Below are 14,100 nucleotides of genomic sequence, written 5' to 3' on the forward strand. Positions count from 1 at the left end.
ACTTCAACAGAGAAATTTTTCCTTTCCAGGCAGAGGAAGAGTACAAAGAACAGAGTCAGGGATATAACAATTCCCTATTATAAGAAGCACCGACACAGCCAGTACTAACTGGCACCCATCTCCATAGAAATGCCACGCACTGTAAGGATAAAGAAAATGAGTTATTATCCTTTAGCCGCAGGGGGAGCATCCCCAGGCACAAGGAACAATGTGAGAGTCTGCATTGCTGCTTCTGCAGTTCCTGTACTATGGCTACAGCAGTGTTTCTCAACATTCACCCCTCGTATCCCTTCCCTCCGGGATGCAGTCCGTGCATTATCCCTCACCCGACACATGAGCGGCTCATTCTAGCAGCCATGTGCCCCTTCTGTCCTGATATCGGAGTGTTGCACCTCTGCCACCAAACAAATTCTTCTTAGAAGAGTTTCAGCTGCAGTGCTGTTGCAGGTCTTCTGGCTGTATGTATAATGCCAGCTTTCTGTGGACATTCCCTGGGACACATTCTTCTGTCTCCTAGATGCTTTAAACACTTCTGGGCTAAGATTCTTTACACAGTCGATAAAAAAAATGACAATATAGAAATTTTTAGCTACCCCAAACATCACAGCAGCATTGAAGAGACAATTATGCCCTTCACTTGCACTTTTTCTTCCTCATTCAATATAACTTCCAAACCTAAAGGTACTTGGTGTCCACCAACAGAAAGCTGCAATCACAGAGTCCCATGACAAAAAATAAGAGCCAGGGAAATGGTAACCCAATTTCTGGTATCCTTCAAGATGAAATGCTGCAGAATTGCCCCTTAGTAGAAAACCAGTGACATTCACTGGGATTCTCCCCAAGTAATGGTCACTGTCACTTCTCCAGATCTTCAAAATAGGAGCTACTTGTAAAGTTATTCCCCCTTGTCTCCAGCATGGAGTTCCTGACAGGTTATTCACAAGGCACACCACTGTCATTTCAAACTAAAGTTTCTCCAGGCAGAATTTTCCATGACCCTTGAAAGGTCTCAGTGCCTCCAGAGCTAAGGGGTAGCATTCAACTGTAGGTATCAGATGGCTAGAAATACTCACAGAATGAATCCAAACTGAGTTCTCTATCACAACAAGACTGCATATAGTAGAGTTAATGTATTTGTTTACAACTGGCATTAACAAATATAAAGTGCAAAATCGATCAACCTTGAGACATTTGTCCATTTCCTGTTCAAATGAATGAGACCTTTATCATTGTTTTATTTGGAAGAAGAACTGGATCACTGACAGAACAGAACTGGAGCCAAACCTGTTCTGAATTTAGGTTTTATTCAAGCAAATCTGGTTTCTTAAGGAAGTAGCTTTGTGTGTGTATTCTTATCCCTTGCCATGAGGTCAAAATTGCATGATCTGCCCAGTGAAGTCCAAATTAGAGATGGAAAGCCAGGAGGAAAAAGTCCTCTCTGGTCTCAGAGGGAGCAACAACACTTCTGTAAAACCTTGTAATCATTGACTTAGTGTTTACAGTGTTGCAGCTGTAGGTTTTAAGGCGATGGTCAGTATGTAATAAAAAGGGGGAACAAGTTTATAAAGAGACACAGCTCCACTATAAAAGTCTGTGATTTCAGGTTTCAGCCCCTCCATCCTGACTGACCACCTTGGTCTGCAGCACTGGTCCGCACACAGAAAAATGGTTTGGTTTGTTTGGATGCTCTTTGGCATCCAGGTGCTTTGCTCCTGCACTGCTGCCCCTCCAGCCCAAGGAGCAGGGGCTGCACTGCTCTCCCCCCGCTGCGATGACGCTGCAGTGGAGGAGGCTGCAGACCTGGCTCTCCGCCAGATCAATGCTGACCGAGAAGAGGGCTATGTACTCAGCCTCTACAGAATTGTCAGCGCCCGAGAACAATCACAGGTAAGTCACCCTCTTGCTCAATATATGTTTCTCCCTGTGTCTATTTCTTAGAAATATCTATTTGAATGAAGAAATATCTCAAAAGGCAAAGGCAAAGTTCTATTCACAGGACTCCAGAGGCCATGTCAACTTTATGCACAGACTAGAAACAATTTCATCACATTGTAGGCAATTAGAGAGCAAATCTCAGTCATGACTCTCTGCTGCCTGCCCTTGGAATAGCTCCAGGCATCGGTTCAAATTTGATATGAAACACCACTACTCTTATTTAATTTCATTTTACACCTTCCTCCCACTGCCTTGAGCAGTTGGAGTGCAAAGGCTAGTAAGTCATCGTGTGTTTTGCACAAAAGATATGTGCACTAACAGGTGCAAACACATCCTGCTTGGGACCAAGGAATTCCTTTACAGACCTCTGAAAGATGACTCATTCTTGAGAAGAAATCTGAAACCAGTTCAAGGGCAAAAAATACACTGGAAATACCTACAGAATATCACTCACATTTCCTCAAGTATCGTATTTCTCTGTGTGTGCTTAATTTATGACTACTTTGTGTTACAATAACTAAATCTACTGGCACTAACTAGGGACAGCCTGAAATGAATTCACAAGGGCCCGCAGCAGATTAGGCACTATGGAAGCCTGCTGCTAACATTCCCTGCAATGCCTGCTCACTTCCCATAAGCTTACCTGAAAGGCTGAGTTCTGAACTCTAAAGAAAATTAGGCTCTTTGCCAGATGCTTAAAGATCTGTACTGGCAAGGATATGACACTTCTTCCTGCTGCTCTTAACAAGGACATGGCTCCTGCAGACACACTGTGGACTCCAGTAATCTGAGATCTCACAGCTAAAGATGCTCTGCTGTGCTTTGCACTATGTCCTCTATATTGCCTTGCTCAGGTGACAGAATGTGCCCACTAAGCAACTGCATCAGATCTCCCCAGAATTTTTCCACATGAGGTATGTGAGCTGGCCCAAAATCCGCATCATCAGTCATGGAGTTAGGTGCTCAGACCCCTTCCTGGGGCTATTTCATGGAGTTAGGTATTCAGACCCCCTTCCTTGGGATATTTCCTATTGATAATAATTAGAGCCTCCTATGACCACCCTAGAGTGCAGCATGGTGGGTGCAGACGTGCTGTAAACCACCTCAGTCATCTCCCTACCTAGTCTTCTCCCTTCACCTGTGCCAAAGATAAAAGATATCTCAGCACAGGAGACTTTTGGTCCTTGGTTGTGATTTGTCTGTCACTCAATTTCCTAAAGATGTAACTTACTGCTTTAGAGAAAGCATACTTTGTTCATCTGGGGGTTTAATTTACTTATGTACTTGTTTTGTTTTGGTTTGGTTTTTTGGTTTCTTTTTTTTTTTTTTTTTTTTGCATCTAATATTGCAATAACAAACTAGACATTCTAAGCCCTTTATCTCATTGCTGCTGCTGCTGGGACTGAGTACATAAGGAGCAGTCAGCAATGTCAAGGGGGTTCATGGACAGTTACAACCTTATGCCATCTCCCATTCCTCTCAAAAAAATCAGGAAGTTTTTTTTCCCCACACCAGTCAAAGTCCTTCCTCTCACTTTCTTAAGCAGTACTGAGGATAAAAACATTTTCAAAGTTACTTCAAATTCAAATCTGCCCTTAAGCAACCTGTGGTTCAGCTTTGCTCTAATTGAAACTAATGAGCCATCTGCTATTAACTTATATGCAAGTAGGACAGAGCTTGCTTTCGTACAAGATACTCATGATTAGCTTCACTGACAGGCACTTAACCAAAATTACAAAACATGCCAAAATATTTCATTTCTTTCTCTTGCAGCAGGTCACCCTGCTGCCACATCTCCTCTGGCTCCCAGGCTGCCCAGCACACATTGCAGCCTGGCACCAGCAGTGCTGAGGAAGGCATCTTTTTGGCAATGCAAGAAAGATATACAACCTTTTATCCAATACTAAGCAGATATCAAAAGGCCTTTGCATAATGGTCTTCTAATGAAAATTAAAATAAGGATGATTAAACCTTCAGTGATCTGCTGAGCTCCGAATAAGCCCCAAATTATCCGTTCCCCAGTGGAGGATGGTACACACAGAAGCAGGTAGACCAAAAGATGTGTAGATTTTATAATAACCTCATCTGCTTATTAGAGCTTGCATTATACAAGAGAGCTACAGGCAACAAGAAATACAGTTTAGTCTGCCCTGGTTGCATTTAGGGTTTCTAAGATCACCAAGCTTTATAATCAATATTCATGATTCAGCTGAGGAAACCCATCTAACACCAAACACATTTGATTATAAGAACATTTCTTTAATGAGGTATGTGTGTGCTTTTACCTCCAGAATACCTTAACAACCAGCTTGAAAGCTCAAGTCACCAATTCCAAATATGAGACTCCTTAAAGGTACACATTTTTCTTGGCTATTTCTTCTTCATGTGGATAGTCTAAGTGATGGCTTTTTTCTTACAGAAGTTATATTTAAAGTTACAAACTTGTACCAAACGCAGCACTACTCAAAAACACATTTTCAGCAAATAGCAATGACTCTTTGACAAGTCTCACTTTGTGTTTACTGATTTAAGCCATATTAGCTATCATACTAAAGAGACACATCATCATGGTATTTAGATATTCTGTATGTTAACAGAAAATTATGATTAGTTTCTTCCACAGAAGGATCTGTGCAGCCAGGTGTGGGGATACTGCCATGCCACTGCACAAACAGCACTGCTGCACCTCAGCATCACTCTGTCAAAATAGCTTTTGATTGTTTCACGGCTTTCAAAGTGACACTTTTAATTAAACCTCAGGATTAGTGTAAGCAAGCCCTGAGAGCTCAGTGCAAGGCATTACCAGATCACTTTATAGAACACTTAGGAAAAAGAAGACAACATGAAAACACAAAAAATCGTAGAAAGCATGAGAAGTTGTGCATGTAAGAATAGAACTAAGAGACAATGGTAACAAAACAATTTAATCATTCTTTATATTTATTTTCTATTAGTTTTGCCCTTTCATATTTAAAGGGTTTAGTATTACTAGCATATATGGCAGAGCTCACATAAAATCACCATCCCACAGATCTCTACAGGGTGTGATCAGAGTAGTTTGTATCACTCCATCTCCTCAGAACTCCAGAGCAGATATCACTTAGTGGTTTTCTGAGCAGTATAAAAACAAAAAAGGCAGGAGAACTCCAGCTTTATAAACCCTATTGACAGGTATTTAGTCACTGTTAAACCAAAACTAAAGCCAAAATGATACAGATACTGGCCCAGACTTCACAAGACTGCTGCCCCATTTAGTGTTTTCTCCACAAACCAATGAAATCAAGCAGGGATGAATGAATACTGCTCTCATTCAATTTTTGGTTTTTCTCCCCCTTCAGCAAAGACATAATCTCAGTCTAAACACGCAGCTAACGCTCACATCTAAGTTCTTGAGGATGTATAAATGACAGTTGCCCTCTTTCCAGCTTGCCACTAAAAATATAAATAAAACATGATCCAGCTAAGCTGTATCCTTGATAAATATGCTGGAAAGGTGCTTACCCATATCTACAGTGGAAGCAGAATGAAGATCTGCACCATGCAGCATCTCATCTTCCTGCACTAGGTGATGTAAGCACTAGATATGCAGAGCTGTACTTTTAGTGCTTCCTTGTACTTCTTGCCTGGAAAGATGTTTGCCCAAAAGTTGAGCCTGAACTGCTTTGTGCACCCTACACTGCAGTGAACTGAACAAAGGTTTCTTGACTTAAGCGCAGGTCAGAACTCAAGCACTGGACTGAAGCTTTAAGTGTGTCTGAGACATCCATGTGACTCTGCAAGGTGTCTCACAGCACTCCCTGATAGCTGAGAGAATATGTAAGCTTCTGCATCAATGCAGCCTTTGCCTCTTTACAGCAAGTGCAAAGCATCCACACTTGAAGAAGACACTGCCCTAAGAAATAGGATATTTCTAATGCCTACTGGGAATGTTCCATGTTAGCAGTTTTTTATTAGTTGTGGTATTTATCATCTCGTTCTTATTTCAGGCAAAATAACCAACCTTTCAAATCTGATAATGAAAGTTGACAATGAAAACATCAACATGTTTAGTCTTTATTCTTGAGTTCTGGTTGGTACCAGAATCAAAAGAATAGAACTGACCAAAGGACTGTTCTTTATGTAAAGCTGGGTAGCTGCATGACTAAGCTTGTTCTAACAGGGCCTAAATTTCTCCTGATTTGCCACTTTTGTCAGAGAGAGTGCTCAGGTTTCAGGGTATCTATGCATTCCACCTGGATGTTTTCCATTTCTCCATCTCTCCTTTTTATGTGTCCCTACCTTGTTTGATACAAAACTGGGATGTGACCTTTTTTGTTTCTTGTTTTCAGGAGATCACTGGTTCTGTCTTCTATCTCATCTTGGATGTAGTAGATACCAAATGCCATGTACTCAGCAGAAAGATGTGGAAGAGCTGTAACCCCAGACCTGCTCATTCAACTGTAAGGATTTTATTTTTCTTTTTAATCTCACATATGATGAGTTACTCAGGTACTACTGATGACAGAAAAATCCCTACACTTGTGTTTTTAGTGGGCAACAAAGCTTAGAAAAAAATCAAAGTCCATTTTATAATATCCAAAATTTTACCCTGTACCTTCTAATCAGTTTATAGACTGGTAAGATTTATTTTAAAAAGTGAAAATTAAAAGAAAGTTTTTGACCAGAGCTAATAAACAGACCAAACTAAATACCCATGCTAGGACACTATTTAGAATAATGGTTTACTTTTTATAGCAACCCTGTAAGAGTTTATTTTAAAGACAGCCTGTCAAGAAGGGAATAAAAGAAACACACTTTTATATAACATGTGATTTTTGGTTTAGTTTAATACCACTTTTATTCTGACAACTTTGCAAAAATTGCACTGAAATAGGAGAAAAAGGAAAGCTCAGCAAGATAAGCTGCAAAGACAGAAAGTGATCGAAGACTGTTGCTACAGGTGACTGAAACTATTCTGAGCAAGAGGAAAAAACCCTTAGAAAATGAATAATGACAAGAAACAAGTTTCACATGAAAAAAATAAAAAAAGGAAGTTACGATTAACTTGTCCTGGACTGCTTCTAAGGTCAATCAATTTTAACTTTTCAGTGAAAAAGTAGAAAAAAATAAAAAGAATTCTGCTCACTTATATTAGATTGTTTTCAGCAGAAAAAGGGCACAAAGCCTATATGGTTGATATGGCTTCAGTGAAGCCAAGAAATGCATGTCCAGAGGCCTTGATCACACATGTAGGAATATCTAAGAAGCTCTCAGAGAATATACTTTCAACTCTTAAATATAAAAGCACAATGGATATTAATACACCAGTATTTTTTTTCTGCCATAAAGTTGCAGTTTTTTGTGTGCAAGGGTGACCCTACTGTGCCACAAAACTGATTTATGTTCCTTCCTACATTCTCCCTATGATTATAGGGAAAAAGGGGAAGGTGGAAGACAGGTGACTGGATCCAGACACTCTGGAATGATCTCTGGGTTTAAACTCTCTGAGTTCCAGACATTGACCCAGCCTCTGGGGAAGGAGCACTCTGTGACACTTGGGCACTTCTCAGCTGCCAGAAGAGTGGCCCCGGGCAGGTCACCCCACAGTCAGGCACAGCATCTGTATAGCTCAGAATCACACCAGGGGATGAGCTGGCCTTTTATTTCGAAAGGATATGCTTAGAAATGTGCTTCATTGTCATTTGAGTATTAACAAAACTTTTGTCTTGAAAAGAACTCCATGATTGCAAGAAGAAAATTAACTACTCCTGTTTAGGTCCTAGATGATTAGTGTAAAGTGTGCAATATTAGTAGTTTTAAAATGTTTATATTGTTTTAGGTTTACGGTCAATGCAAAGCAATTATCTACATTAATCAGGCAAGAAATATTGCTCATCTGAACACTTATGAGTGCACTTTACAACCAGGTATGTCTTTAACACAGTCTTTATAAGAGAGCTGGAAAAACTCTTTGCCAAACAGCATTACTTTAAATTTTAAATGTAATTATGACACTGCAGTATCTCTATTAGCTTCAGCTGCCCTGATTTTCTCAATTCAGTGATCATAAGGCCAGGGAGGTCTTGCAGCTCAAAAGAGTTCAGTAATAACTGTTTTAACCTCTGGGACACTCAGCAGAGCCTGTGTATGGGCTTTTACCCTCTGAACCAAAAAAACATTTTTATGGGTTTGTGAAAGGCAAGGAAAAACAGCAAGCCCACTGTCAATGGGTTGAACTTTTTCCTTCAGTGTCTGCCTCCACTGCAACATTTTTATGGGTCTGCAAATACATAAAGATTCAAAATTATTGAGGGGTGCAAACCACATATTGTTACTCCAGGGCAGTGGAGGACAAATGGGCAGGGTTGGGGGCATAGATGCATTTACAGTGACCTGCATTATCAACATGCTTTTATGGTTATGCCTTGTCTAATGACATTGCTTTGTTTGAATAAAAAGTTCCACGCAGATACATTTGGTCAGTATGCCCTGACTGCCCGGCTGATGATTCTCCAACTAAGCCCAAATACTTGGAGACTGCTGTTCAAAGTCTTGCCAAGTTCAATGCAGAGAGTGAACAAACTCATTACTTCTCTGTTCTCAATGTCACAAGAGCTTCAATGCAGGTAAGCCAAGGTTCATCGGACTTGTTTCAGCCCTCAAGAAATATGGATCCTCCAGACTACAATTTGTTTTGTCTTAGAGGTTATTTTGATTTTGTATCTCATTTCAACTATGCCAGTCCATGAGTTACTAAGATTGTGCATACATAAGAAGTACAAAATGAAGCAGCACTGGCAAACAAACATTTGCTCTAACACAACAGTAATGCCCCAAGTATCACCTGTTTCTTCCAGACTCAGCAGGAGTTTTTCATCTATTTCAAGGTCAGTAAAATTCTTTATTCTTCCTGACACATGCACAAGTTCTAATTGCCACTGGCTTCTCATTTACAGTGGGTCGTTGGTCCTGCATTTTTTGTAGAGTTTTTAATTCAGGAGACATCTTGCTCCAAAAATGACACGGTTGCTGACATCTCCATGTGTGAGCCACTTCCACTGGAAGTAGCTGTAAGTACTTTTCCTTGTACAAGCACCAGTTTTCCAGATACTATGATTCCTCAGTGAATAGTTAGTATTTATCTCCTTGGCGCTTTGCAGACAAGAACCAAAACCCACAGTCATCTTTTTATAGATTGTAGCTATATACTCTCTTGCAAATCTACAGACTGCTTTAGAACAGAGAAACATTTCAGCAAAAGTTCTGAATTCTTACCAGAAGTCCATAAGCAAAGAAAACAAAAATAAAAACATCCAGAAAAAGGTGGAGTAGCCATCACCTTACAAAACTGAATGAGTCTTAAGGATTTCTTCCAAGGAAACAGACATAGACAATAAATCACAAGCAATGCATAAAGAGTATATTCATACTACAATCAGGTCAGCTAAGGAAAACATTTAGGAACTAAGGAAAAAATTGTAAGAGAAACTGGAAGGCCATATGGGCATGTTGTCAAGAGATAACATTTCAAGCCCCATCTTGAGTGACATCCAAGCCATGATACCTACAGCCCAGTACAAACACAATTACTAGAAACAGCATTTTTTCCACAGTTTCTTTCACTAGAATGGCGTGAAAATAGTTCTGTGTGGAAAATTATATTATGTTCCATACACAACTTGCCTGCATAGGGATATTCTGCTGCAAGAGAACTAAAGCAAGCTGTTGTAGTTTGGCCTTAAGTAGCCAGCTTATTTTTGCTATTGTGTTACCTAACCCTCCTTTGCAAACATAAGGCCTTTATCAAAACAGTGCCTGCCTTTGTAAGGTTGCCAAACCCAAAACAAAAGTTCGCCCAAGCTGTTTATCCCTACAAATACACTTAAAAGCTATAACTATTTAGCCTTTCATTATCACTTATTTTACAAGATAGGAGTTTAGTATCAGTGCTCCATGTGAAAAAATGCTTGTATTTTCTTCTTACAGAAAATCGGTTTCTGCAAAGGCTCTGTAGTAAACAGTCACATGGAACAGTTTGTCACAGTATCCTGTGAAATCTACAGTCAGCAGGTATTTCTTAATCTAATCTTAATATTGCAAGAGTAATATTCCTTTACAAAACAAGTATTGAACTTTTGAAAGCCTAGCCATTTTTAAGTTTTCTTATTCACAAAGACATGTCCTTCAAGAAAGTGATAAGGCCAGATCAGGAAGAAATCTCTCTTGTGAAAAAACAGACTGTTGTTGGGTGGATAAAAAGGCAATAGAGTGGGTATAGAAACAATCATGCAGAATGTGTTCAGAATGCTCTACAAAGAAATGGAATGCAAGGGGATATTACTGTAATCACCCAAGTTTCATGCAGCCATCTCCCCTGGCACAGGAAGTCATTACATCCATCTATCCTTTGAGCTTCTGTCTGGAGCTGGTCTTGGAGGACTAGAGATGCAGCAGATTCTTAGTGTGAAGGGTAATCTTCATATCCGAAGGAATTTGGAATTGCTTCAATTTAGATAATGCTTATTCCTTGTTATTTAGGATCCTGCCACTGAAGAGGAAAACCAGGAAGCTAATCCGACACCTGGAAAACCCAGGCAGGATCAACAGGCTTCCCCTTCAGATGCCAATCCTTTCTCTCCACACCTGGAAAAAACAGTGGGCTGGGTTAAAATTCTACCCCCTTCAAATGAGGACATCACTTTCCACAGCCTAGAAGAAAGTCAAAACAAACATAAAGATAGAAAGCCAGTTCCACCTAAGGCTCCATCTCTCGATGGAGAAAAGACTCAAGTAAACAAACCAGACCTGACCAAACCAGTCACTGGACCAGTTATTGTCCCTTTTCCTGAAGAACCTTCTCTATCAGATTCATGTCCAGGAGAAGCAAAGCAGATGGATGGCATCCTCCATCCTTTGATAACTAGAATGCCTACCACAGTCTAGCCAGCATCCACGCACCTCAGCTATCTGCAACAAAATAACAGCCAAAATGGCAACATGGTTTTCAATTTGTGTAACATCTTCAAATAAATAAATTGTTTATTACAGTCTTCATCTTTGGCATTCTCAGTTTTATGAAAGCACAAGAAGAGATTGGGAAAAGAAATTTAACTGGGGCATTTTCCAACAAAAGTATTTGGCTTTTAATTCTCAAATTCCTCCCATCAGGCAGAGCATGAAGGAAAAGTAACTGTGGAGGATAAAAGAACTTGCAGGGCTGGGACAACCCAAATACATCAGAAAAAAATATCCTCGGGAGCAAAATTCTGTCAGGGCCCAGTGCAGGATGCCTTCTCCCCAAGGGATAGTGAGATGGAGCCAAGTGTGACAACCAGGTCGGCAGGGCAGGGACCTGGCCCGTGATGCCTGAGGGGGTGAGCAGGGCACACCCAGGGATGGAAGTCGGGTTGTAGGAAGAAGCCAGTTCACCACGTAAGTTCAGGGGTGGTGAGGCAGGTCTGAGGTCAAGCCAGGAATGTGAGTTAGCAAGGCATGGTCAGGGGCTGGTGTGGTTATGGTAGCCAGAGTCAGGCACAGCCCAGCGGTCTCCGAGCAAGTCTGCAGTGAGCACAGAGGTGTGAGGGACACAAGGCTGCGGGTCTGAGCCTGCGTCTGCACCTGCAGCACCTGCGGCCAGGCACAGGCACAGCTGCGATGCAGCAGGAGCTGGAGCTCGGGCAGGGGCCCGCACGCCGCAGCCTCAGCTTAAAGCAGCTCCTGAGGGAAGCGGCGCGGGTCAGCCCTGGCCGGGAGCCCGTCCCCAAGGTCACCTGGGAACAGCCCCGGTGCGCTGAGCCTGGCACCTGGCACCAAAGCCTCGTGGAGCAGGGACGCTCTCGGGGCCTCAGAGAGCCGCGGCACTGTGACAGGGCATCAACAGGGAGCAGCACTTCAGCACCGGGTAGCATTAAAAGCTACTGAGCTTTTGCTATTTTGTGGGTAAACTTCTTAATTATAATGTGAGGATCTTAGCCTATTTTTTTATTTCCCGTAGAAGATCTCAAGAAAGATGATTATTTTTTTCTTAATGCTTCATAACTCACTTAAAGCATGTGGAAGAGCCTACACATGTGTGAAACCTCTGCACTTAATTCTGGCTGGTGGAGAATCAAGTCCAGGCTATTCAGATTCTTATGCTCTACTGATGCTGCTGTGCAGGAAAAACAGTGATTTAAAAAATCAGCCTAATACTTTCTTGAGATAGGTCATATTAACTGCTTTACAATAAAAGCCACAGGGACACTTGACAGCCTGCAGCTAAGAAGAACCGATTTCGCTGAAGTCAGACATAGTAATTGTACTGACAAAACCAAATATAAATAAATGAGAAGACAAGAAGAAAAAGAATGAACATAGGAAAGAAATGTCATCTGTGGCCAGGAGTACACTGATATTTGCAATAATTATGGGGTTTGTATGAGACTACAAAGCCTTTTTCTAGTTGCCACCAGATCTGTAAAACCATTTGTTCAAAACAAAATCAATAAAATATTATTGTTGCTGAAGCTTTTATGATACTGTATTATCCCTAGAGATCCTGGATGATTTCTACATTTAAAGACCCTTCCAACAAAAAATTATGGTTTTGTCAAAGTATCCCGGCATTATGCAAGATGATTAAAATCTATTATTTTATTATTATAAATAAAATATAAAGTATTATTTTATTTTGAGTGAGGCCAAAATAATATTGAAATATTGTGTGGAGTTATATTCACAGACACTATGTTTGCTTTTTCAGTCTGCAAAACTCTTACAAACATAAATTTGATATAAAGAAGTAATTTAATTGCTTCAAAGACTAAAATAAGCCAAACAGTGATGTGTGAAACATATCAACTGAGCCAAAAGTAATTCTATTTCAACCCCACATTATGAGAAATTTCAATATATTTTGGATTCATTCATTTCAGAGTAGAAAAACTTTCAAAATCAGGTCATTCTCAAAAAATCCTAAAATTCAAATTCTAACTAATTTTTATTGTGGTAGGAGCTCTAGGCTGTGTCAGCATTCCCTTTTTTATCAAGTCATTGAATTACAGCCTCTTGTTTTTCTCTCAGGAAGTTTCACCTTTGCCAGCTCAGGTTTCTCTAATACTCTCTCTAACCAGTGTGTTCTACTTCCCTGGACAGGAACCACTGTTCTGCCATATCCCAAAATGTGGGATACCAGGCACTGCTTTGCCTGTTCTGCCATATCCCAAAATGTGGGATACCAGGCACTGCTCCCTGCCCTCATGCAGAGCACTCATGACTGCCTTTAGTGAGTTGGGGAACAGAGCACTGGGGCAACAGCCTGTCACACTTCAGGGATTTTCAAAACGCTGGGTTTTCCCCTTTTCAGTTAATCACCACACTTACCACTTCTGCTGCACAGTCCTTTTTATTAACTGTTTGCATGTTGATGCTATTCTCACTGTGGCTCCATCAGTTTAATGACACTACTGAGACTTTTACCAACATACACAACCAGATTCTTCCCCCAAAGGAGCACTGGGGAAGAAACCAGCTTCATTTACTGCTAGTCACAGCCAAGAATACCCCATTTCACTCAGCTCTTTTTCTTGACTACGGCTCCTTACAACAGTAAATTGAACAGCCACAGTGAATGAATATAAATAGAGTTGGTGTGAACATAAGCAGGGGGAGTTATAGGGGACACTGGAAAATCTCGATCCACAGTTTTGAGCATTCCATTTGGACACTGTAGTAATCACATCTGAGTCAATGGTTTCCCTAACTTGGATCTGGGATTTGGGTTCAATGACTTCTCTGATTTAAAAATAAACAGCAGAAGGGGGGTTTATCTGAGCAGTAACTGCACCTCTAGTACAGATCAACAAAGCACCAGAGGTCAGCGCAGAGTCATGAGCATTTCCTTTATTTGCTGTGGCCACGCCAGCACAGAGTCCATACTCAGTTTCAGTGTCACCTGGGCCACCGCCAGTGTTTATCATAACAGAGTCCTGGTACTGATGTCCTAGATTAAATTCTTGAATTACAAGTAGGAGACTGAGGCTGTATTGTTTCTGTGTTTCCTTTGTCCCCAGGACACACCTGGATACTGCAGCAGTCCCATATGGCATTAATATTATTAACAGCTGGTAGCATTTAGTCATCAGGACTTCAAATCCTGCTGCTGATTCAGCACCTTTATGCCAATCTGTGAGTGGGCCAGCACTGCAG

The 14,100-nt window shown here is 40.9% G+C and overlaps 1 protein-coding gene across 1 annotated transcript; it reads left to right on the forward strand.

Annotated features, from left to right (window-relative positions):
- Nucleotides 1-1,560: 1,560 nt before the first annotated feature.
- Nucleotides 1,561-10,968, forward strand: FETUB (fetuin B). Its single transcript, XM_069023894.1, has 7 exons — nt 1,561-1,887; nt 6,264-6,374; nt 7,754-7,841; nt 8,374-8,540; nt 8,871-8,984; nt 9,901-9,984; nt 10,453-10,968. Exons 1-7 carry the CDS (start codon nt 1,666-1,668, stop codon nt 10,855-10,857), a joined length of 1,191 nt encoding a protein of 396 aa, XP_068879995.1. The 5' UTR covers nt 1,561-1,665; the 3' UTR covers nt 10,858-10,968.
- The last annotated feature ends 3,132 nt before the right edge of the window (nt 10,969-14,100 follow it).

Source organism: Aphelocoma coerulescens, chromosome 9 (assembly GCF_041296385.1).
Source record: "Aphelocoma coerulescens isolate FSJ_1873_10779 chromosome 9, UR_Acoe_1.0, whole genome shotgun sequence".
Classification (NCBI taxonomy): domain Eukaryota; kingdom Metazoa; phylum Chordata; class Aves; order Passeriformes; family Corvidae; genus Aphelocoma; species Aphelocoma coerulescens.

Coding starts and splice junctions, on each gene's coding strand:
- FETUB (XM_069023894.1), top strand. CDS start 1,666: ATGGTTTGGTTTGTTTGGATGCTCTTTGGCATCCAGGTGCTTTGCTCC. Junction 8,541..8,870: donor TCACAAGAGCTTCAATGCAG/GTAAGCCAAGGT, acceptor TCTCATTTACAG/TGGGTCGTTGGTCCTGCATT. Junction 9,985..10,452: donor GTGAAATCTACAGTCAGCAG/GTATTTCTTAAT, acceptor CTTGTTATTTAG/GATCCTGCCACTGAAGAGGA.